Source organism: Cottoperca gobio, chromosome 14, assembly GCF_900634415.1.
Source record: "Cottoperca gobio chromosome 14, fCotGob3.1, whole genome shotgun sequence".
Taxonomy (NCBI): domain Eukaryota; kingdom Metazoa; phylum Chordata; class Actinopteri; order Perciformes; family Bovichtidae; genus Cottoperca; species Cottoperca gobio.
In genome coordinates this window covers 17902024-17928497 of record NC_041368.1, presented here as the reverse complement: position 1 = coordinate 17928497, position 26474 = coordinate 17902024, and the positions used below count along the sequence as shown (strand labels likewise).

Below are 26474 nucleotides of genomic sequence, written 5' to 3'. Positions count from 1 at the left end.
GCATTGTGGTTAAATGGGACAGGAGTTTTTGCCGTAAATACAGCCAAAGCATGTGGTTCTTTGACATTGGCAGGAAGCCTTTTTAGAAGATGAAGTCGGCCCTGTAGGCTCCGATGTAGTCTCCTCGCAGACAAAGGAACAAGGGTTTCTATTTCATCAGCTGATGTAATACAAAGATAGTGTAATACAGTGTTGGTAAAGTAAAGTGGGACAATTTCATTTCAGGATATGCTCGAGTGAACCCAATGGCATTAGCTTTTGCAGTGGACCTTACATGAATCAGGCCGGAAATGATAAAACAATATGAAAATCTCCCACTTCTTTACACTGTAGCTGCAGGCTGCAACAACCAATTACAAAATCAAACACCTGAGACAGTTATCAATAATTTATTGAAATAAATACCTGAAAGGAGACACATTTGTAGATCAAGTCTCAAGATTCTTCTATGATAATAATAATAATAATAAGCTTTATTTGTATAGCACCTTTCATATTTTTATAATTGCAGCCCAAAGTGCTTCACAGCAAAACCTAAAAATGTGTACAACATTATACAGAGCATTTACAGTACAATAATCACAATGTTGATGTAAATGTGAAATAGCATTAATAGTATTAAATAGCAGATTAAAATAGTAAAAGTGGAAAAGGCTAATAGTTAGATAAAATAGCTGCTTTAATAAAAGCATGTAAATGAGTTTAAAGTGGCAGCATTAAAGATTGTATAAAATATAGGACTTCTTTAAGAGAGCTTTGAAATATTGGCCTGATAAGTTATAAAACATTAGACTATAAGTTTATTCAATTGGTTGTTTTAACCCGTGGCTATAAAGTATAAAGTTCCAATAATAATAAAGGTCCATGACGAAACATTCACTAAACTCAGCGCAGACAGTTTGCAATAACTCAAAACTTTCTTTTGCATGATTTCATCATCTGCACCTGTCTATTAGGTGTGTATTAGATACTAAACATGACATACCACTACAACCTAGCTGAGCGGTGATGTCTTCCAGCTGCTTCGTATTCACACATTCACAATAGGGATATTATTTCCCAGTTCTTTTTAATGATTATGATGATGATGATAGACAAAGCTGATAAACAACCTTCTGAAACGTGTTGTGCAAGCGCACGATAAGTCATTGCTCATCTCTAAAATGTGATTTCCCTGTGCTTCTTTGCAGTCAAACCGACGGTGATCCACACAGACATGTTTGTCAACAGCATCGGTCCAGTAAATGCCATCAATATGGTGAGTAATTGTGAAATGTGGTGCTAATGTGTCATTGTTGTTATCAATAATCAGCCTGCATGTATACCTAAAGGAGAATATTTGTTTTTGAACAATGTGTATCCGGCCGGCCTCCGTCCTCAGGGAGCTGAGCGTATAATGATCCAGAGAGTAACTCTCTTCTCTGGAGCTGGCAGTGTTTCAGTGTCTTGCTCAAGCACACTTCAGCAGGGCAGATGCTCGCTGTCGTGGTGGATTGCTTGGTCCACCTAATCACTTTGCTAGCCCACTGCCCTTGCAGTGTTGCAACACAATGGAGGTGTCAATCAGCTACTTAACTACTGCACTGGCTTTTGCACCACAAGGGGTAAAATGTGCTCTGCGTTGCATTAAACACCTTTTTATTTTGAGTTAGACATACCGATAAACAGTTGATCAATTGTGTTGCTCAACACACAGGCCAGATCTCAAAGCAGAATATTTGCAAATGGCTCTGTGAGTTGGCAAATCCCAAGATGTTTGCACTCTGTTGTTGCCAAGAATTGCATCAGCGACAATCTGAGGTGTCACCTGTTCAAGCTCTTTGTGTGTTCAAATAAAATACCAGTTTGTGATTTTCTGGTTTGAAGACAAGGTTTTGATCACGTCCGTCTGTTGTTATGTTTAGAGTGACACATTCAAATTGTGTGCTGGTTGTACTGAATCTATTTGTGTTCAACAACTGCAATACTATTATTTTCTATGAGCATTTTTTAAATGAAAAAGTTTTTTTCATTGATTTATATTCTATTAATCTATATGAAATCAATTGTATAAGCTTGCAATTAGGTGATGTATAGGTTAACGTTGATATGAACAAGTACATGCGCCAATATCAGAGTTAGAGGGGGGGCCGTGGGGTTCTTGTATCTTGCCATGTTGACCGCAGGTATCGAACCACCAACCATTCGACTGGTGGACAACCACTCTACCTCCTGACCTACCTACCCCCACATAGTGTATATAGTACAACTCTTAAAGTAGCAATAGAATAAAGATGGTAAAATCATGTTTTCTTTAACACACTTTATTATTGTATGCCAGCAAAGCCAAGTCTGTCTCTTTGTTACATATCTCTTACAACAATGATCAGTTTGAGCCAATACGAGTGGGAGAACTGCTTTTTTGTACGGAAGCAGATTCCAATAAACATATCAGTACATTCCTATTAATAAAAGTAACAGTTCTACGTTTAAAAAGTGTTGGACATGCTGAATTCCAGCCATCAAATACAGATAGCAAGAACCTTCTCCATGTTGTCTTTTATTACCATTGGTAATGTTGTAACAATGCACAGTAACTCATTATTTCCATATTTGAAAACTGAGGCGTAATAACAGAACGTATAGCTGTCATTGTGCAGCGAACACCAAAAGGAAAATCTGATGGTGGAGAGTAGAAATGTTCATTTTGAGAGAAAGAAGGATTCGAAAACGAGAGTCTCTTTTGCAAATCCCACATCAGCGTTGTTTTATGTGTCATTGTTTTCTGTGGCACATCCCCGCTGAGAACCCACTTCTATTGTAATTCTGCAGAGCAGTCTGCTCTACATGGTGGTGGCGTTCCATTTCACTTAGTCTTAGCTAAAACACCCACTCTCAATAACGGCAGTCACAGTGAAGTTGGAAGAGAAGCATTGATGGGATCAGTTAGAAAATGTGTTTGCGCTCACATTAGGGAGTCTGCGTGGATGCGTGTGTGTGTGTGTGTGTGTGTGTGTGTGTGTGTGTGACGAGGGCATCACGCTGACATGAAACGATGACTGATGGCTTCGCATTCATATGTAATCAGTGTGGTTGGGCCGGTGCGTTCACACTGTGACATGACAAATGTGGTGCGGTAGGTAGATTCTCTAAAGAGCATCTAAGCATGAACATCATTTTTAATTACGCAAGTAATCTTTGAAATATGGCAAAGTTGCAATTTATGTTAGATTGGGGGAAGGGAAGGGACAGACTAAGAGAGAGAAAGAGAGGGAGAGATTTGAAGAAGAAGAAGAAGAAGAAGAAGAAGAAGAAGAAGAAGAAGAAGAAGAAGAAGAAGAAGAAGAAGAAGAATGATAAATTGATGCTTTGTAGCCACTAGAGCTTGGAGTTCTTAGCTGTTCTTGGATGCGTGCAGCTTTATGAAAGAAGTGTGGCTCTGTGATAGATCCCAGAGTATATATAGGTTAAAGGAAAGAAAAAAAAAATGATGTTCATCCCACTCAGCAGGGCCCAGATGACGATCCTAAGGCATTCAATCTTTTTCTCATCATTGGATTTGAACTGTCTGCCTGTCCTTTGTGGAAAAAAAAGGATGTTGAAAGGATGGGAATGTTGCCTGGTGAAAATGTTGTTTTTCAAATCTCGTTTAGTACTCTTTGGCATGAATTTAGGCTTTATTGTTGCGCTGAGCTTTGTCAGGAAGTTAATGCCTCGATGCCCTCTTGCACACAAATCCCCAGATTGTTTCTCTCTACTGCTGTACTTTACTTTGAACCTAAGGGCTCAACCATTCCAAATAACAAAAATAAATAAGAGACCGATAACTCCCTCTCACCGTGTCTCCTTTCCCTCTCACATTAGACCACATCACACCTTAGCTCTAAGCTCTTTAACTCTGCCCATCCCGCTTTTCATCCCTCATATGTATGTTCTAACACAGCTCTCACAGGGGTTGAATAGAAGACAGAAGATTGTGTCAAGCTCAGGACAAAGTGCTACCAAGGCAGCAGGTTATGAGGTTAGATAATACTTGAGCCAAACAAAGGGAATTATTAATTGCCTGGTTGAACATTTAATTTTCAGGTTGAGGGCGTCAAGATGGTCTTTTTCAGCAGAACTCTTTAGTACGGACAAAAGGACTTCTTGGCCTGAATAGAAACCATCTTGTCTGAGTGCATGCAAATGTGTTCCAGCGTTAGGTTTCCACTGGCATAGAAAAGTTCCCCTCAGCCAGAGGAAACAGAGCAGTGCTTTTTGCAGCCCACATTTCTATTTGATCTCATTGCATCTCACAGTAAAAAGCCACATATTGTTGACAGCACTGGTTGCAAACCGTTTGCAAGGATTTCCTGACAAACGGAGACTTTTATCGAGTGTGTTACATAAAGCATATTCAACTTCTGAACTGAAGTGAAACATAACAATCCGGGTAAAACTGTGTTTTATCTGTCATCAGGAATACACCATCGACATCTTTTTTGCTCAGACCTGGTATGACAGGAGGTTAAAATTCAACAGCTCGATGAAGGTTCTGCGTCTCAACAGCAACATGGTCGGGAAGATCTGGATCCCGGACACTTTTTTCCGCAACTCTAAGAAGGCCGACGCCCACTGGATCACCACGCCCAATCGCATGCTTCGAATCTGGAACGATGGTCGGATACTCTACACCCTCAGGTAAAACGTCAGGGCTGCCGGAGATGAGATATTAGTAAACAGAAAAAGAAAAGTGATTTGGGTATTCCTCATTCGTATGTGACACACAGTTTCATTATGGAATGTGGTGGCAGAATGATCTAATTTACCACTTATCACTCCCGTTTTATCACATTGAATGCTTAAATTGTCAGTTCTCATTATCCATTTTGCATCCATGTTTGTGTGTCCAAAGCAAAACATCCAAAAGTCCTTTTGATTTGAGATGTTGTGGGAAAAGAGCATATGTCCCTGTGTTGGAACCATAGCTTTTTTTTGTTGTTGTTCAAAATCTATTTACATAAACAATTAATTCCATTGCTCCCAGCTGAATAAATCAGACAACGATAGATAACAGTGAAAACACATGGTAACTAGTCTCGACTCAACACAAGTAAGACTAAGAAGTAATAATCACCGTACAGCATTTCATTTTTTATATGGATTATTATCAATTTGTTGCGACTAAGGTACTCCCTGCTCTTCCTACAGTCCAACACAAGCAATGCGTGTAAGTATTCTGAAGTACCCAACCATTTACGGCCTCTACATAAATGATTTATGGTACTGATTATACTGAATATGACCCTGGGCAATTTGAACATTTTCAATTTGACAATAATTAGAGTGAAGGTAATCTATCCTACTGAATGAGGCAGGAAGTTGTTAGTGACAAGGAAACACTGGAACTGCATCACCTCTACTGATGTGTTTAGTCACTCTTACATCATAGAGGCAACATTTACATTTTTAAACTGTCATTTTTCCTACACTTCTGAATCCTTGGGAATATTAGTTTTTAATAATCAAAATGACACTAATTATAAATATTGTTATAAATATTGTAAATATTGTCTAATAGTCCATTCTTGCCTAATTTGAAATAAATATTTGCCTAATAAAAGACTACTTAGTGTCTGTGAGTGTAAAACCTGTGTGACGAACAACAAACTTGTGAAAGGTGTAAAACGTGATAGGAAGAGATACATTGAAGGGGAAAATTAATTGCGCTTATTATCATGTTTTGCATGCCATGATAAATACAGCGGACGTTTATACTTACGGCACAATATATCATCAGTGATAATGAGAGAGAAAGTGAACTATTCTGGACTCAATCAAGCCGTGATGGATGTTCTGCTATGCAGAACACTACCCCTCCACTTCATTAATTTGTTAAGGAACTCACAATTTAACCACTGGTTAATTAGGATGACCGCTGTGATTGGGAGGACAATGATACATGACAATAGCAAGTTAATGGATGGGTAAAGTCATTTAAGGTCATTCTCTCATTAAGAGGAAGTTTAATGACGTTGCCTTCAAACTCCCTCAAGTGTGAAAAAGAAGAGACGTGTGTGTTGCTGTGAAAAACATCAATTTAGTTTTGTGAAATTCTAATTAATAATTCCTTGTGTTAAAACTGATAAGGGTAGTGGATTAATTCTGACTTTTACAACACCCTCTTAAATGTAAACTGTTATTATGCTACTGTAATTTAAAATGTGAATGTACACATGTATATTGTTCTATAGTCAGTGGATGCAAATCTCGTGTCTCTGCAGGTTGACCATCGACGCCGAGTGCCAGCTTAAACTGAACAACTTCCCAATGGATGAGCATTCATGTCCCCTGGAGTTTTCAAGCTGTAAGTTTGGCCATATGCTGATCCCCTACTGTTTTACCTCTTCCCCGTTTCATCTCAAACACACACACACGCTGTGGCCATGAACGAGCAACAGTGACATCATTAAAGGAATACTTGTGCAACAAGCCAAATCAAGGAATTCAAGCTCAACATTTCTTACAGACCACCAGAAAAACAATCACATGAGTCACATGTGTATTTAGGTCGAATAGACTTATGCACGTAGGAAATGCATGAATGTGCAGAATGTCTTGCTCTCTTTACCAGCTGACTATCTCAGTCTTCAAAGAGCTCTGTTAAAGATGATGAAAAATATAACGTGTTACATTATAAGATGTTTAAAAAGGACATTGGTTAAACTATTCCATTCATCCATAGTATATACTAACATTCAGCAAAGGGATTTAATAATAGATGTCTTATTACAGACTGGACCAAAGGCTAAGTACTGATTGATTTTCCTGCACTTTGTCAATACCGTTCTGAACAGCATTTCAAAAAGTGACACGAGTCCAAATGAGTCAGTCCCTTCGTGTGAGGCGCGGATGGGGGTAAGTTATGCTAATGAGGCCTCTATGGATCTACAGAGAGATGCACCATGGGATATTCTCCAGAGAGAATGCTTCCTAAATAGCTCCAGAGCAACAAGAAAGAGAAAGCGAGGGGGTAGCAGGCCTAAAAATGGAACAGAAACATTCATTTAAATTTGATGAAAGCCATGGATGTTTTCAGAACTTTTGGAAATTGCTTGATGTACAGTACATGAGCTCAATCTCAGACGTAGCAGGCGGAGCAGTTTGCAGCAATTTGTCACGCGGCATATTTTCTCAACTTGTGCCACAAAGCAACAAAGCATTGTAGCTTTTTCTCTAGTGCAACCTCTTCTGTAGTGGTTTCGGAGAATGCTTTATGGATTCACCTGATACACTATATTAGTTCAGTTTGCTTAACATTTTAATATCTTAATCGCAGCAACTGTTTCGACATTAACAACACCATGTATTCAAGATGAATTCATATTGACATTGAGCTCCAGGAGCTCCATTGTTCTTCTATCTTCCCAAAAGAACACTGAATCAATCATTTGTCCTGGATGCATTGCAAGTGAAGGAGCAGAATGCCCGCCTGCCTGGATGTAATGTGGCAAATGGGCAGATCCTTCAGGTCTGATTACCGGATGTCTGAGAGCACTTTAGTAATAAAGCCATTTAATGTTTGAACTGAGGAATTGTTATGTGCATTATTCAAGATCGGCTTCACACGTCTCACCACCAGACTGAAGACAACAATGGACCATACGCAGGATACTTAAACTTAAAATAAGCTTAACTGCGCCTTTTTATTAAACATGTGGATACCAGACATGCATTCAATACTAACAAATATGATTCGATAATGCATCTGCATCTTCTAAATGAATCGGCCTGAGACAAGAGTGTTATTGTGATTCACACAAACCAGAGAACATCCTGTTGACGTAATAAAATGACTGGGATCCAAGTCGTAGACAGACCCACCGATGAACCGCATATGTTGTCAGGAGTCTGTCATATAATAGTTCTTTCCTGAAACAGTTTATTTGCAAGCTAGCTGACTTGGAGTGTATGGATTACTTTTAGTTGTTTTATATAGCTGCAGCGCGCTTATCTAAGGAGTGAAGCCTTAAGATATTTCTTAAAAGGGATGAGTGTTAGTCTTTGGAAAACATTGTGTCGTTTTTGCACCAAACTTTCCTCCTCTCCTTGTTTTAACAGAGCCCCGTGTAACTGTGTTCTTTTACTGTTCAAGATGGCTACCCCAGGGAGGAGATCGTGTACAAGTGGAAGAGGAGCTCAGTGGAGGTTGGGGACATTCGCTCCTGGAGGCTCTACCAGTTCTCCTTCGTGGGCCTGAGGAACACCTCTGAGATTGTCAGGACTGTCTCAGGTAAGAAAACAATCTATTAATTTTTAAACAAGCTCCTGTCTTACTCATTCAGTAAAGGCTGACTGAATATACATGGTCTTTGCCAGTGACGCCCCGCTTGTGTCATTGGACAGAAATGTGCGTGACAGAAGTGATTTCTTGATCATTGCTGCAGCGGAATAGGGATTCCACGGCCGCTGCACGACATGCATGTTGGGCATGATATATTTAATCTGATGGAGTCAGGAGCGTGACGGCAGCGTCACCTTAATGTGATGATATGGTGCAATTTCATATATGAAAATATGAGAGGTATTATTATTATCAAGCTTAACCATGCATGCCAGTGACTCCGAACACATACATTTCTCTTTTCCGACTCTCACAATGTCCCTTTCTTCTTCTAATTCTGTAAGCAATAGCTGCTGAGCTGTAGACGGGTCTGTTTCGTATCTGTTGCTAGAGGTTACAACATTAACTTTTAGAGAAAAAAGGGATTCGGAATGTTTTTCTCCACTTTTGTGTTCACAGTGCCTGAAGTAAAATACATAAGGGCTACCTCCTTGCATACGGTATATCACTTCCCCTGTGGGATGGACAGAGAGATGCTGCAGGCAGAGTGGGATGTATTGCAAGAACAATACATCAAAGATGGCGTTCTGTTCATTCACTCAGTGAATGCACTTTTAAGTTTTTCCTTCTTGTGCATTTTCGGTCCATACCACATGCACACAAAGTTTTTCTGTGGCTTGTCGTGACTAACTTTCCTCCAATTCCCTCATATCCCTCTCTGTGGCTTCTCATTAAATAATGGGCCTCATGGTTCAAATGTTCTTATTTTGGAATGGCAATTTTGAATGTGTGTAACTACTATTAGTTTGAAATTTAGTTTGAAAAACTACTTCAAAATCCTCCAGTGCAGATGCTCACAGCAGAGTGATTTTAAAGTAATAATTGCAAGTCTTAGTTTTAACCAAATACAAATAGTGTAAGTGTGGAATCATAACGCAGATACATTGAAGATGTCAGTTGGCAGAACTATACACCAACAGACAGACAGACAGACCAACAACAGACAGACAGACATACCAACAGACCAACAGACAGGCAGGCAGACAGACAGACCGACAGACAGACAGATCAACAGACAGACAGACAGGCAGACAGACGCACATACAGACAGACGACCAACAGACAGACAGACCATAGACAGACAGATAGACAGCAGACCAGACCGACAGACTTATCAACAGACAGACAGACCAACAGACAGACAGACAGACATACCACAGACCAACATACAGACAGACCAACAGACAGGGCAGGCAAAGACCTACAATAGGACAGACATACCAACAGCATAAGACAGGCCAATAGACAGACCATAGACAGACAGACCAACGACAGACAGACCAATAGACAGACAGATAGACAGGCAGACAGACCGACAGACGTATCAACAGACAGACAGACCAACAGACAGACAGACAGACATACCAACAGACCAACATACAGACAGACCAACAGACAGGCAGGCAGACAGACCAATAGACAGACATACCAACAGACATACAGACAGGCCAATAGACAGACCAATAGACAGACAGACCAACAGACAGACCAACAAACCAACAGACAGACAGACAGACCAACAGACAGACAGACATACAAACAGACAGACCAACAGACAGACAGACCAACATACAGACCAACAGACCAACAGACCGACAGACAGACAGACATACATACAGACAGGCAGACAGACAGACAGACAGACAGACAGACAGACCAACATACAGACAGACCAACAGACAGGCAGGCAGACAGACCAACAGACAGACCAATAGACAGACAGACCAACAGACAGACATACCAACAAACCAACAGACAGACAGACAGACAGACCAACAGACAGACAGACCAACAGACAAACATACTGTACAGACTGAATGTGCTTCAATCATACAGTATTTTAAACAGCATGTTTACGCTGTACTGGCTGGATTCCATTCAGAATGATGCAGGAACAGTAATGTTTGCTTGAGGAAAAACAGCTGCTATCCCCAGACAGTGTTAATGTTTTAGAGGAGGGCCACTGTGTTTTCATGCATATGCTTGTTTGTTTATGTTTATATTCATGAGCAGTCGGTAAGTAATATATGTAATGTTCTGCAAGGAATTATACGTATTCTTTGAGCTCGTCTGTGGTGTGAATAAAATAAAGAGTTTATTTGCATTAGATCAACTGCATTATCCAGAAGAACTGACGATGAAAAATAGAAAAATAAGGGTCTATTATATTATATGTGCACGTAAAACATCCCCTCAAGAACTGTTAAATAGATGGGAAAGAAATACAACCACTTCATTATTTATTCGATTAAATTTGCAACTTTAGAAGTGATTAAAAAGCGTATATATATATGTTTCCCTATTAATATTCATGTGGCGGTAGGTTCATTATTCTTGCTATCATTTGCAGCTCAGCATGTCTCGTCATTTAGTACACTGCAGAGGCGTGGACTCAAATTTGATAACTTTAGACTCGACTCAACGGAAAAAAAACAAAAAACTTGCAAATCCTCCTGGACTTTAACACTAATGCGTCGTGACTTCACTTGGACTTGAGCCTTTTCACTTGGAATTACTTGCAAGTGAAAAGATGAAAAAGTATTTAAAAAGTAAACATCTATTAATTTCCCTTCATTTCCCGAATCAACTAAAGTTAATGCTATTCTTTTCCAGCAAGTCAACACTTAAAATCCCAGAACCAGTTTGCTTTAACCATCCGACAGCGTCCAATGAAGTCGCAGGAAAGCACCACGAACATACATTGCGTTACATTACTGAGCGCCAGTTGGAAAAATATATACCAAAAAATATTTTGTTTACGCACAAAAACTATTCACTGGTCAACAAAAAAAGATTTGCAGTGTGCAAAACATGCAGGTTGAAATTGGTGACGAGCACACTATGACTTGTTTAGGACTTGGGACTTGTCTGTCTTGTGACTTGCACAGCTATGACTTGATCCCAACTCCTGCATACTGCTTCCTTTTCACAATAAAAGCCCAGAATGTCTTTCGAGACGCACATATTGTAGCTAAACAGGCAAGTAGTAAAGTGAAAGAACTAGTGTATACAGTATTGAATGTTTCTTTTCGGTAATGCAGGTGAAGTTTGTTGTGATCTTTTTAAAAAGCTGTACTGTGTGTACGTACATGAATGTTCATCTCACTTTAAATGAGGTAGCTTTAAAACTCATGAACAATGCTCCCATATGATGAACAGTAAAGTTGGAGATTAATATTGTGTTTGGAGTGTTTGCTGAGGGTGTAATAGCTGCTACCCCTGTTAGGTAACTCAGTGCACCATGAACCATCAGCTTAGAAATGTTTGATTACGGTACAAGTTTTGATACATACTTAAAGATAGATAACAGCAATGTATTGGCCTTGGCAATGTAGTTAATATGTTAACATAGTTAAATAGTCATATGAGATACACAGAATCATATTTGCCGTCTGAGTGAAATGCTCACTTTTCAGTAACAAACCAAGCTCTATCAAACATACACAGAAATACGCTTGCATGCCCTCGCACGCAAAGTAGCCATGGGAATAACTGAACTCACCCAGTCGTTCTGTACTTCGCCTCAGTTCAACAGAGTGTCACTGCAACGTAATGCTAACACACACACACACTACACACGCGGGGACAGCTTGTAAGTGTGTACAGTATATGTGCGTAGCAAGACCAAATGCTTGAACAAGCAGTGGTACAAGTTGATTAAAAAAAGATTTGAAAGAACATGCTTGTAAAGTTTCTTTCCGTTTAAATCAAAAAAGAAATTCTGGTAAAAACATGTACAGGCAATCTGTGTAGGAGGATGGGCTGTAGTGGAGCGTCCTCTGACTCTCGCTCTCTCTGATCTGGTTTGTTATTTCCACAAACAGCCATCTGCTCTCTTGTCAGAGCAGAGAACCTTGGCTGTGGCTGAGAGACCTCTTGTCTCATTTTGCAGTCAGTTTGGGTGTCTGACCTGCTTCAAGATTCATGAACGCAACATCTGTCTCAAAAAGCACTCAGTTAGGGCCTTATAATCACCCAGTCATCGCAAGCACTCGCCATGCAGTGGGTAGCGCTCCTGAAAGGTGTGCTGGAAATATAGAAATAATCCATAATATGTTATATTATGCATTAGCGGTAACCTTTTTACATTGTAATAATACTCCATTACTGAGTTTTCAAACTAAATGCATATTGACACTAATGCATTTGGCTTTTAAATGTTATTTGTTATTTCGTCTTCTGGTATTCCAAAGACAAATATGCATAAAATGTAAATGTATCGACACACAATGATTGCTATGTTCCATCATTTTAACCGTGTTGTGTGAAGCAAATAGGGCGGCATTTTTGCATGAAAGGTAGCATACAAAAATTAGTATTTCAACTTCTTCCACCACCACTGGTCTGTTTCTAGTACAAAGTACGGGCAGCTAACAAATAGGACAATCACCGTAATCCATGTCGTTGTTGTTGACCTAGAGGGAAGCTTGAATACTGCTGTGTGTCAACTGCAGCATTTTCTCATCTTGACTGGAGTAGTGTTGGTAGCGGGAGCCTGTACACTATAGAGTAGTAAGTAGGGAGACTGACAAGCTATCATTGCAGCATCTGCTGGTGTGTACCATACTGCGTTGTCCACTAGCAAATCACTGATTCGCTGCCAGCTGAAGGGTTCTGGGTCTTTGACCGGCCAGGATGGTTTTTTAGTTAGTTACAGTTATTCTTTAAAAATGTACCTTTTTCACAGTATTCCAGTTCAAGCACTTCGCTGAATCACCATCAGTTAAACTGAGTGGAAATGGGTCACGTGAGGCAAGAGAGGGACACTTAATGGTAAGCTGAGCAGACAGGCAGGCAGGTGAATTGGCCGGATCCAGACAATGAAGACTGTAGCAAATAGTCAGAGGAGGAGATTTCCTCTCATTCTATGAGACAAGTCGGTCTCTCCCAGGCTCAACTCTTCACAGGACTATTCCCCAGCAATAATGTATCCATGCTCATATACTCTGCATATCTTATTTTTTAATAAAAGGTGATGCATGATTAAAGAAGGAACGAGTGATATTGTAATGTCAGGGGTCCGTCACATCACGTCTCCTGCTCCTATCCAGTTGTGTTGTAGCTTTTTAAAAAGGCGATGTCTGTTTTTATTTTGTTTCTCTTCCCTCCCTCAGCCAGTGTCCAAGGGCTTGGTCTCTCAACATGTCACTTCATATCAGAACCGCCTGTACTGCCTGGAAGTTTATACCTGCATTTACAAAAACAGACACACACACACACACATTTGCATGCAATCTCAAGCCAATAACAAAACATTCATTGCTGCTTATGACAAGCAACGACCCTTGAAAGGACGCCAGTGGACAGAATAGAGAGAAGCTAAAAGAGACGCAGAGGATTTTGAAGGTAGGACAGTCAAAAACACTAGGTACACAGCTAACATTGCTGTTAAGTTACCCTCAAAGTTAACACCTCAGTGACTGGAGTTACACTGAATGCTGGGAGCTGTGTTATCTCCCATCTGTCAGGCAGGAGTTCAGGGATGAACATCACAGTGCAGACAAGGACAGAGAGACGAGGACGCAGGGGAAGAGGAGGAGCGCACAAATCATACAGGGGGATTACAGAAGGGAGAGGGACGGTAGTTGTGGCACTTTGTTGGTTCTCTGCAAAGGGAAATTAAAGAACAGAATACATGTGGCCAGTTTATGGAGGTCAAGTGTGTCAGGATGCGAGGCTTTCGGCAAAATGTGGGGATTTACTGGACCTGAGGCTGCATTTTTGGGACTTATATAAATGTTATTTCGGTATATGAGCAACATTATATAAACTTTTTTGCAAGAAAATACTTAGAACATTAGTAATGGGTTTCCTAGCTTTGACTCTGAATTAAAGAGTGACTTGCAAAGTAATATATTCACTGCGTAATGAATGTAGTGACTTGAATTTACTAACAAAAACATCTATGGCCACCAATTTATGTCCAACAACAGCGTTGCATTAATACACTATTCGTGCAGGTGCTTGATTGATGGAACGGAGGTTAAAGAAGATACATTGTGAGCGGAGAACAAAGACGAACGACTGATTTGTTTTATCAAGAAACTGGTGATTAGTCATCTTGTCTAAAGCCACTGATTAATGAAGCCAGTGTGATGCATTTACATTAACCATCAAATACTATCACAGTGATCTCTCCGAGGCCGTTAACCATCTTCCCAACATATTAGTGGAATAAATGAGTTTAGAAAAGCATCGTTTAGATAGCCAAGAAGCTTTTCCTTACGAGCATGAAGAGAATCGATGCCATTTGCGGTCTATCTTTCTTGTTTTGCTACTAGCCTCACTTTTTTCTCAGCAGTGAATCATGGGACGGTTTAAGCAGCACATGAGGTGCTTAATTTGCTTTCCTTTTAGCTGAGCACAAATGTACGCTATGTGCATCAGCCAGTGGTACATATCTATGTGTGTGTGTGTTTGACAGTATTCAGAGTGCTTTGGTCTGCGCCTGTGTCCCATGAATTAATGCATGTTCCAATGTGTCCATTTGCTTGCATGCACATTTCAGTGTGTGCTCTCCACTGGATCCAAGTCTTCTTCTTTTTATGTATTGAAAGCTATTCTTAGAGTGACCTTCCAAAAGCCATGCCGTGCAGCCCAGTTGTCTGTGTGCGCCCGCCTGTGTGATTCAGTTAGAGTGGAGAAAGCCCAGGGACACATCAGTGGCCCTCTCCCGATTACCGAGCTCCACAGTTTGCAGATGATTCTTTGATGGGGCGAATCTGGAGGCATTGTGGTTGAAAGGAAGAGGCCCGGCGAGAGGAAAACAGTCAGTCAAACAAACACATGAACGCCCATGCACACGGTATATATAAACACACTCATGTAAGAACAGTCACTCTCTGACACGCCAAAGGATTCCCCTTATAGCATGGTAGAGTGTTCTATCTTTAGGCCTTCTGTACTGCGAATGGGGACTTAGACCATAGTTTAATCCTCAGCTACACAAACACACTCGATACACACAATCTTCTCAATCCTTCACATGTGGGTCCATATATCATAAAGAGGGGTCTTATAGAAGAACAATCATTGTCATTGGGTCCTCAGATTATACTTTAGGTATGTGTCAGGAGTATGAAGTGATTAGTTGAGTGTTACATTGTCATTGCACTGCCAAACAATACATCTGTACCTTTAAGGAAATCCACTTAAAAAGAGACGTGGGACAGACATGCGACAATATTGTGTTTGTGTCAGGAGGTTTGTGAAATCCCCCCAGCGGTGGTGTGATAACGGACACGCCACATATGAGTTCAATAGGAAAAATCCAAAGCAAATTCAAGAGGGAATGTTATCAAATTCCTCGAAACATGATTCCACCGAGGCAATGGTGCTCGTCACCACCTGCCTGGTTTAATCAAAAGAAGATGGAGGGAGACAAAAAGCAATAAAACCAAAATGCCAATAGTTTCTTTCGACTTCTGTTCCAGAGACATTGCATCCCTGATCGAATAAAACACCTCCGAAAGCTCAAGCATATTGCGCAAAATCATTCCAGTTTGCGAAGCACAAATTGTCTTGATGAGTTCTCAGAATAATTCACCAAAATGTAAAACAAAAGGAGATGCAATATGAGATGGAGAAATATGCAGACGCATAGGGAGCAGGAAAATGTTCAAATATTATTTTATGGTTGTATCTGTCATGTTTTATGTCAAGTATTCCAGCGAGGCTCTGTTGTTAACTGCCAGTCTTAATGTGTTTCTTAAAAATCCCTTTATTTTAGGAAAGTATTAAATCAGACACGTGAAAGTGAAATGAGAATACTACAAAATAGGTGTACAACAGGTCACCCGTGGCTTTATATTGTATATAAAAACAGTCATTTAATTACGGTAATAATGCGTTGCAGTTTTTTTTTTATCAGATGACGATCACTCCATCTTTGCTGAAGGAAAAAGGTTAAGAAGCGCTGAAACAATCCATTAGCTGCGGTGCGACTCTGTTTCTATAATAGCTGCTCTCTCTAATCTCTCCCTCCCTTCACTCTCCCCCCCCCCTCTCTCTCTCTCTCTCTCTCTCTCTCTCTCTCGCTGTGCTTTCTCCCTCTTGCTTCTGGGTGATAGTTGTGATGGGCAGGAGTGGGAGGAAAAATGCTCTGAGTCAGCCAGAATCCTCCTTTTGTGAAGTGAAATACCAATTTACACTCCTCCCCATCCCCTCTCCCGTCCTCAACGCACACATTGTAACCCGCCCCATACACTAACAGCATTCACACTTACAAGTGTCTGCTTTATACAAGCCTTTCTCCCAATGCTCACTCTCGCAAAAGGGATGATTTTTGTTTTGCGGCCCGTGTATTCCTGTGTCCTACTTTTTACAACCCACTTCCCCCCTGTCTCTCTCTCTCTCTCTCTCTCTCTCTCTCTCTCGTTCTCTCTGCCTTTCACAGTCGACAGTCTAATAAGCTAGTAATTAAAACCTGGAAACAGAGAGTGGTGAGAGGCCATAGGTGAAGAGATTGCTTTGGGAAAATAAGGCTCTTGTTTTCCTCCCCATCAACCACCGCCTGCATATAAGAGCGCGTGTATAGTGCACAGCAGAGGAGCACAGATTTAGAGAAATGGATTGTATTTCTGTCTTCGTGGTATGTTAAGATTGTCAGTGCTCTGTGTTCTATATATATGTGTGTTAGAGTGAAGTACAATAAATGGAATAATATTCAATGTCAAAGGCAGCCCACAGCTCTACTCCACTATATTATGTTGTTCCACTATGTGAGCAGAACCGTCCTCATGATGTAAATTCTTTCATCCACTTCAATGATACCGAACCTTTCCACAGCACAATTAAAGTTTCAGAGCGATAAACTAGGACACTGGAATACATTGACTACAAAATTAAAGTCATCTCATTTGCAAGTGAGAGAAAAGAGGAGGGAAAGAAAGGAGGGACATAAATAAGTGAGGATGTTGTTGGTTCCTGTTTTTCGGTCGAGATGCCGGAAGGGAAAGATGGAGGGCATGGGGCCGAGAGATGCAGGAAAAACATAAAAAATAAGAAGAGGATGTTCAGCCAATACCCAAACAGGTCAAAGCTGTTAAGAGATGGCGTGTTTTGGAGGTTTTGTGTCCTTCTGGACTTCAGCTGTCATTCTGAAACATCATTCTTACTATTACTGTGTGAAGCACTGGAAGAGGTCGATGGGGTTGATTTTAAATTTTGACAATACTGCGAAAGTAGGAAGGAAGATAGTTCACGTATACTGTATTTATGATGAAATGCTCCATTGGATGGTTTGACCAATACTACTGCTCCTGCTGGTACTATGAATAACTTTAGTGCCGTTAGTGCTGCTATTAATACTACTTCCACTTCTGAAATGAATGTTTCCACTACTACTACTACTTCCAGTATTACTACATGTGTGATGCTGTATTGGTATGTACATTTCACAGCCGTGTTTCTCTTTATGTAGTTACTTTTATCACAATATGTCACTTTAGACCAGGATAATAAATAGTGATATTTTATAATTGATCTATGAGGAAGTTGTTCTGATTTTTGGGCAAATATTTAAACTTTGTGTATCTGGTCAGACAGGATAAGCGATGTGAATTTGTCACATTCGGCTCTGGGAAACTGTGATAGACATGTTTCACAATTGCACGAAGACAAAACAATGAATTGATGATTTAAATATGTGTTAGCATAAGCATAACTTATACTGTAAGAAGTACCTGAACAGTAAGAGTAGTAGCCAGTGTGTAGCTCAGTATCTCTGTTAAAACTGTGACTGTAAAGTGAAACAAGACGCCTCCTTTTTTGCAGAGAGATGTGCGAAAGATGGATTTTTATTATATATCTTACATTGCAGCAGATATTACTACAGCCTAAATGGAGTCTCTTCTTTGTACCCTGTTGACACGTTCAGAGCTGGTTTAGAGGCTAAACGCCTTGCACAATTAATTGTTATAAAGTTTGATCCTAGATACTCTTCTCACTCAGCTTATTGGCCTTGCGTAACATTCTGCAACCGGAGGTTTCAAAGTAATTAGCAATAAGAAATAAGGAGAGAGTAGCCGAGGAGCATTCTGTGTCTGGTTGGTTAATGCATGGCAGGGCATAAGCGGCTCAATCTCAGAATTGCAATAATAACAGAAACGGCAGTTTCCCATTAATCATAATGACAATGCAGCGCATCACCTTTCACATCCTAGGCAAGCACTTAACTCAGATTTAAAACAAATCGAATGTTACCGTGGTATTAGAACTGCAGAATCCATACGTATGCTAAGCTTTTAAAGAGCATAGTATATATGTGCATGTTATGCTAATATGTGTCGCAGATACTGTAATGTATCAGAGGCCTGTTTCCAGTAAGTCCCGCAAAGGCTACAGTGAAATTAAATTCAAGTCATCTAAGCTTGGACTTAGAAATGTGTTACTGTCCGTGAACCTGCATTGTTAATATTCATGCTGGGTAGCTGGGATCACGTATGAATTCAAGCACAATGAGCACATTTGCTTATAAGGCTTTTACTGCATTTTCTGCAATTTATTTAAGTGTACATGTGTTTTTTTCTGGGAGTGCTGTTTTGGCAAAGCTTTGTGATTATTGAGGTACTTAAAAGAAAATGCTACTTAGTCTGAGTATGCACAGGCATAAATCAGTGCTGTAGTTTTGGGCAATTCATTTAGTGTGTTGAATATGATTAATTAGATTTCAAAGCTTAAAACCAGGGATCCAAAACTCTAATCTGTAATAGCACTAAGCCATTGGCAATGAAGTGGGGACTGATTGTCTTGGCTTATGGTGTTTGTCTGAGCTCATCCATCGAATTTACATTTAAATTGCATTGTTGCTATTGTAAAGACCATTACAGTGTGCCATTAGGACTGAAAAATCATCCTGAACATATCTCGCAATAGTGAGTTTGTCTTTGTTTTTTAATCTGACAAGCTTTTATGATTCATTAAAGTAGAAATGACAATAAAACGAGGCAAAGTAAATGCGAACCGATTCCTCTTAGTATGTGTTGTGCAAAACTTGAATTATCTGACTCGATCTAATCAACGTAATGCAATCGTTTAAAAATTAGAATGTTCTGGAACATCACATCGTAAAATGTAAAAGTTTATATTCTGTTGTTGTGATTCTTAAAGGCACATGTGGGAGGTACTTTTAGAGCGTCTTTGATGATGGACTGTTACTGAAGTTAACTGCTCTGTGCTTCTTCTATTTATTGCAAACAAATTGCCGTTCACGCTGTAAGACATGCAAGACGAGAGCTTTTTTTATCTTGTCAGCGTCCTGCACCAGGTGTGTCGAGCAGAACAATAAAAGCTCAAATGTGAAACGGGTGTAGTCGAATCACTCGTGTTATATCACTGAAAAATATATTCATAAGGTGCAAAGATATTACTGAGAACATTGCAAATATCGTCCATCCATCTCCTTCTGATTGCTGATGCTTAACGTATCAAGTCATTTATTCATCCATCTGTGTTTTTAGCTTGTCAATTATATTTCTCAGACATACGCACACAAATCATAGATGAATAGATCCGTTGCAAAAGAGCCTCTGGAAAGCTTTTTCTCATTGCATCACATTCCCCTCCCCTTGCTTTTACTTTACCCAAATTAGCTGTATTTATTTTTAATTGCAGGCAGCTCATCTATACTTTTTAAATAAAGCTCAATTGACAAATAGGTCTAGCCGTCGACGCCGCCGACTATTCAGTGAGGAGTAATATCACTGAATAGTTCGAACAGAAGATAAGAGCAAAACAATAAAAAGAGGTGATATATTAAACATGGGGAGGAAGAGGAAGAGCGAGAGTTGAATCTTAGAACTCGGAGCTTATGTAACGGGTGTGAATCTCTCCTCGGTGCGTGAATAAGAAATAATGAAGCCATTTTTAGATGAGGTAAGCTGGAACACAGACTGAGAGAGAAGTGTCTTGTGAATATGTAGGCCTTGTTTCTTTTAATTATGTTGACGTGATGGAAAACAACTCACTAATGAAGTTGTCCTGACATTTCCATCGACAAATAAAGCAGTTTAAGTAAGGACGAGAAATAAGCAAGATGTTTGGCCGGAAATAAGATGTAAGTCTGGGGTGGGACAGTCCCGTGGTCTATGTGTAAGGGCATTGAGATGATGAACATTTTTACCCGACTTGGGTCAAAATCCACACAGCTACCCTGGGCGGGGTATTCAGGTACAGCAATACCCCCCATGATAGCAAGACAGTGACATCATCATTATCTAAAAAAATCATTTTTCTCATAGATATACTACATTTTCTAACTTTTCCACATTCTACTAAACTCTTAAAATAATGTTAAGGAAAACAGTTTTGGCAGCTTCTTACTACCTCTCATAAATCCTATAAACAGCCTCGCTCTCAATAATTTCAGAGCTATTAGTGCAACCGAGAGAGGGATAATCATCTGTCTCTGTCACATTCAACACAATGTTAACAACAAGGCAATCAAACTCTGCAGACTCCTGTCTGCTGTTTAATCATGCTGCTGTGTTCCCGCAGTTACTCATCATGACAATGTTGTGCCTTTTTTGCCGTGACATCATCTTGCCACCCGCTGTCGGGCAGGAATAGCTGCAGCAGCCTGTGGAGGCAAAATGAAAATGCCATACTAACTAGTTAATTACTGACATACAGTCCCAAGACATGTCACAGAAAGGGGAGAGGTAACATCCTCTGTAAGTATTGTTGACCCTGAAAACCAACCATGGCATGACATGGTCAATAGCAAAGCTCCTGTCTTTCACACACACACACACACACACACACATGCACAGTAGCATCCGCTGTCACCTCTGATATAGATGACCCCTGACAGGAGAGGAGCTCAGTAAGACAGCCTGTCAGACGCTCTGCAATGTGTCTGGTTTGTCTCCCTTCATTGGAAGGCCAGCATGTGCCTCAGGTCTCTTCTACCCATCCATATCCAGACCAATTTACAGCCTTGCTGCCAGCAGAATGATATTCTCATGTGACAGTTTTCTTTTTTTTTTCTTCTTTTTTTCTGGTCAGCAATCCGGAATTATCTTATTTCATTGACATAAACTACCCTGTGGCTGTTCTGCAACAATGTACGGCCACATTTGGATCAACACTCTTTCTCGCAGGTTCAATACTCTCCCGTCAAATACAGGATATTTCGGTATTCTAATAATAATAAAACATCATTTCTTTTGTGTACTTCCACCACAGTAGAAGGCTCATACTGGCTCTGCTGTGTGTGTGTGTGTGTGTGTGTGTGTGTATGTGTGATCGTGTGTGTGTGTCTAATTATGTTGAGTGTGTTGTCTCTGCGGCTTTTAACAACAAAGCATCACTGTTTTTTGATGAATGATCATCCCCAACAAGTTTGTATTGCTTTTTGTAGATTACATCAGCTTGTAGTAAATCGCTTTTGCCGAGGAAATGTGTGATCCTAATAAAAATACTTCAAACCATAACTTAATGCAAACACTAGTTTTGAGCTGTTGTCTGCATAGTTGATTTTTCACACAGCTGTCATCAGCATTTTTCATTCATGGATTATGATTACAAAAGACTCGTATTGAATTGATAAAGATGTTATTATAGCAATAAAATGATAGGATTGGAGAAATTCTAACTTTTAGGAATTATGATAACGAAAAATAAGCAGAGGAAAAGAAACTGAATGGGTGGCCTTGAGCGAGATCTGCACTGGATATGAGCACATGAAGATGAGTCGATGATTATGAAGGAGTTATGACTGAAGCTGCCTGGAGGATCACAGGAGATGCGAGCGTTGTTGGATACATGCGAAAGGTTGTGAGATCATAACATGTCACATATGGCGGCTTCTTCATATTCGTTGTTGATTCACACAGAAGATACATTTGAGCTCAGCGATAACAGCCTTTAAAAAGAAATGAGCTTTCGATAGACCCTGTGAAGATAGAGTGTGAACACTCTTGTGAACACGCCCTCATCTGCTGGCGTTGACAGATGGGGAGTTGTAGCTAAGGTTAGTTTGAGGGCTCCCATTAGTAGGAAAGCAGGCATGAAGGCTTGGATGCTTTGATATCCCAGCTGCAGTCCTATGAGAAATACACAGGGACGTTTCATACCACGCACACACAGGCATGCATGCGTACACAACATGGGAAGGACCTTCTACCTTGCCTATGCAGCACATTAAAGTGCAACTTGAATATAATGTGTAAATGTAAAAAGAGGAATAAGTTGGATTTGAAGCAGTAAAAATCAGGTATTTAATAAAAGAAAAAAGGATTTAGACGAAGGGAAATAATCTTGGATAAAGTGGATACGTGTCCAAAATGGAGGTTTCTGCTTTCATTGGGGTAATATTAATATGCAAAGCCTCTATGTGTATAATATCTGACATTGGCTACTCTTAGTGGTGGCAATGCATCACTACACCCCCCCCCCACACACACACACACACACACACACACACACACAGACTGTACCAGTTTTCACTAGGATTGTATACTCTTGTTTTATTATTATTTTAAACAAAAACAAATGCCATCATTATAATTTAAAAGATGTCAGAATCAGAATTCAACACTTTAAAATTCACTCAAGCAGGTAATCAAGTAAAATGAAACATGCAAAACAAAAGTGTGCAATGTAACATGTTCACACCGTCCACTAATTGTGTTGGGACTGTTTATCTGCATCACTAATCTGTTTGCTCCCCATACGGTAGTGTTGTAACAATCCTGGCTGGACACTTAAACCATTTTGTTTTGGGTGGAATCAGGAAGTCATTAACAAACTGATACATTACTACAGAGTCCTAATGGCAGGGCTGAAACAGATACATCAGCCTGCCAGAAGGGGGGTCCATAGGTCGATAACACCTCCTCAACGTGTCTTCCTGGCAAGTGCTGTGGCCTATAATGAAACTGGCGAACAGACTGGGCGAGACGTACGGCAGGAGGGTCTTCCACCGGCCGACCTCACCCCTGTGGTGGAAATCCCATTATCATTAAGAGTCCGAGGAAATGTGAAGAAAGCAATGTGCTGCTGACCGAGCCGGAATAAGTGTATTAACCGGCAGTTTCTCAGCTGTCAGGGGTTTCGGTTTCGGGCCCCTGCTAATGTAATGTTAATAAAAACAAAATAGTGGGCTGTGGGACCCCTGAGAGCAGCCTTCATGTGTCTCCCGTACTCCTACAAACCGAGGCGGCGCACTGTAATATTCCGTGCACCTGCCTGCATCAGCAGAAAACACACGGTGATATGAACAGTTATGGTTGTGCTGCTGAGGTTATTGCACTTGGTTTATTTAATGATGCATGGTGGGATGAATCGCAAAGACTTGGTCCCTGTCCAGACACTACGAGAACACACACACACACACACACACACACACAGAGTGAACATGTTCGCAGACATAATAAACACTGACAGTCTCATCTCGTTCCCTCTCTGTCTCTCATTAACATACAAATACACAGATGTTGGCTGTTTTTCAGTAAACTGCAGTATGTGTTGTGGCATGAGGAAAATTATTAGCCAGCTGTTCAGTCCACAGCTGCAGAGACTACTCCTTGTGCTGTGGGTGCTTAAACACACACACACACACACACACACATACACACTCACAGCACGCACACACACACTGTGTAGATACATGGCTGAGAGAGAGTCGGTTTGTGGCCCGCAGGTTACAAGCCACAGCGAGAGGCCAGGGGAGGTTTCCGACACCGTTAACAGTCTGATGTTAATCAATTAACAGACAACTGACTGAGCTGGAGGCCAGCAGTGAGCTGCCATTAAAGCCAGGGAAACAGACAGGCAGGTACATAGGTAGACAGCCCAAGAGGACAGGAACTATTGGCGAACGTCGCTGCATTGTCAAGCTGGCAGGAATGCTACTGGAATTTGTGTGTGATGAGTTTGTTGTCCGACATGCCACTATGTTTCTGTTTTGGTCCTGGATCAATTCATCCTCCTTGCAAAGGGTGTTAGAAGCACATTTTGTCCGTGTGTGTGTGTGTGTTGCAAGAGGCTGCACGCTCGTGTGCATTCGTGATTAGCATTCATTTCTTTAAACAGGCAAGCCGAATGATCCATATTGTCAGGGTCAGGTCTATCTGGGCTCAGCTAACTTCAACCTCTTAACACGGAACATCTGCTGGGGTCAGACAGCCAGCCAGCCCAGGGATGGCTCATCATCAGCTGGATGCTAGTGTTCATGGTCGAGCTAACTACTGGCAGGAGACGAGGGTTTGTGTTTGTGTGTGTATCCAAGCAAGTCCGGCTCTAGCTCTCTGAAACACTCTGTTTCGTTTTAGATCTCCAGTTGCCTTGGGCAAACACGCTGCGAAGATTTTGGTTACACAACATTACGCATTGATCAGCCCGTGACTTTTGCAGTTTGTTTAAGCCACGCTTGGTGTTTTTGTGTTGACAGTTTTTCTTTCATCGCAGTCAGTTAACGTGTTAAACATACTTTTCAACTTTCTCAGTGCACTACATGTTAGATTATTATTATTTTCTAGTATCAAGACTAATCACTTTGCAATTTGTTCTACACTTAATAACGATGATATACTGCATCCTTATGTTTTGTCACACATGCCCTTACTCTGTTTTTTCTCCTGTTATGTTTCTCTCTCCAGGAGACTATGTGGTGCTGACCGTTTTCTTTGACCTGAGCAGGAGAATGGGCTACTTCACCATTCAGACCTACATCCCATGCACCCTGATTGTTGTCCTTTCCTGGGTGTCATTCTGGATCAACAAGGATGCCGTACCTGCCAGGACATCATTAGGTAAAAAGACAAAAGCAAACCTTTGCCGCTGCAAGACTTTGACCATATGTTGTACCTATGTTTGAAGTCAGTGAGCAGAAATCATTAGAAAAAGTCAAACTGTATTTTACACATAGCACCAAATGGTTAGTTCCATCTTTCTATGTTAGGAACATGAATACAGACTGTATGTTTACATTTCCAGCTGTCCTCTCCTTTTCTTTTGCCGTCTCCTTCATCCTACTCTTCCCCCCTCTGAGACAGGGCAGCTGCTTAGGAATCTAGTCCATCTTGATTAGAAGAGCCTATCCTGCACATATGTTTTCATGCATGCCCTAATGAGGCATTAATTATGCATTACAGCAGGGAAGTTGCAGAGATGCAGCCTCAGCACAATAATAATGCAGGTGGCCTCTTCACTGAATGCAGTAGGTGACACGGAATGAAAAAACAAGGGCACAAGTGAAGATTTCAAGGAAATGTGTAAGCTTTTGGACTTGCCTTCGGCGTCCAGTGGACATCCTCAGAAGTTCACTCGTGATGCAGTAACGTACACATTCCTCAGTCAGCTTTCCTTTTGGTCCCTTAAGGCTCTAAATCCTGACCTCAAGTCAACGTGATGCGATCATTAGCGAGCATAACTGGATGAAGAATAATCCCTGCAGGCAGAAACCCTCATTCTATCTCACTATCGTCATTACTTTGTCCATCATTAATCTCTCGCAAAAATCGGTTGTTTTGTTTTCCTCCTACTTATGCTGCTCCAGACATGATTTGCAGTGGAAACAATAACACTATTAATTCCCCGCTAAAATTGTACCAAGAGTCAAATGTCTTAATTTTCTTTGAAAGATGATCCTGGAGGTACAGGAAGCCAGGTGGTTAGGAAGTGGATTAATGCAGATGACATCATTCTTAATCCTTCAAAGCCAACCAGAAATATATCAATTCACTCACAACACTGCAATGTTAATCATGACGCACGCTGATGTCTTTCAGTCCGAGTTAAATTTAGACATAAATCATCGTCCATATACAAGGCAAATCCCGTGACAAGTATGAGCTATTTAAAAGGGAAGAGGCGGTCTTGTTAATGTTTGTTTGTTGGTGTTTGGGGGTTGTGATGCTGCTGTTGTTTGTCTGTTGTACCAGCGTACTTATGAGCGCATTTCCCAGTCATGTGCCGTCACCCCGCCTCCACGTACATCATCAGTAGAGACAAACAGAGTGGGTAAAAGGGGAGAGGGTTAACAGATGGTGGATAAAGAAATGTTGTATGTCAGTGTGTTGTTCAATGGCAGCTAAACCGTAAACCAGTAAAGTATGTGGACCAAGGGGACGGTGGAAAACAGCTGCTCACTCCGGCCTCACGGGCGTCT

The 26474-nt window shown here is 40.7% G+C and overlaps 1 protein-coding gene across 4 annotated transcripts in view; it reads left to right on the top strand.

The window, feature by feature from the left end:
* gabrg2 (gamma-aminobutyric acid type A receptor subunit gamma2) overlaps positions 1-26474 on the top strand; it is a 47205-nt gene that overhangs the window by 11897 nt on the left and 8834 nt on the right. For all 4 annotated transcript variants that reach the window (XM_029447828.1, XM_029447826.1, XM_029447825.1 and 1 more), the window contains exons 3-7: positions 1191-1258; positions 4439-4659; positions 6243-6325; positions 8114-8251; positions 24964-25116. In XM_029447828.1, coding sequence (XP_029303688.1) covers positions 1191-1258; positions 4439-4659; positions 6243-6325; positions 8114-8251; positions 24964-25116 — 663 coding nt within the window. The remainder of the gene's footprint in view (positions 1-1190; positions 1259-4438; positions 4660-6242; positions 6326-8113; positions 8252-24963; positions 25117-26474) is intronic.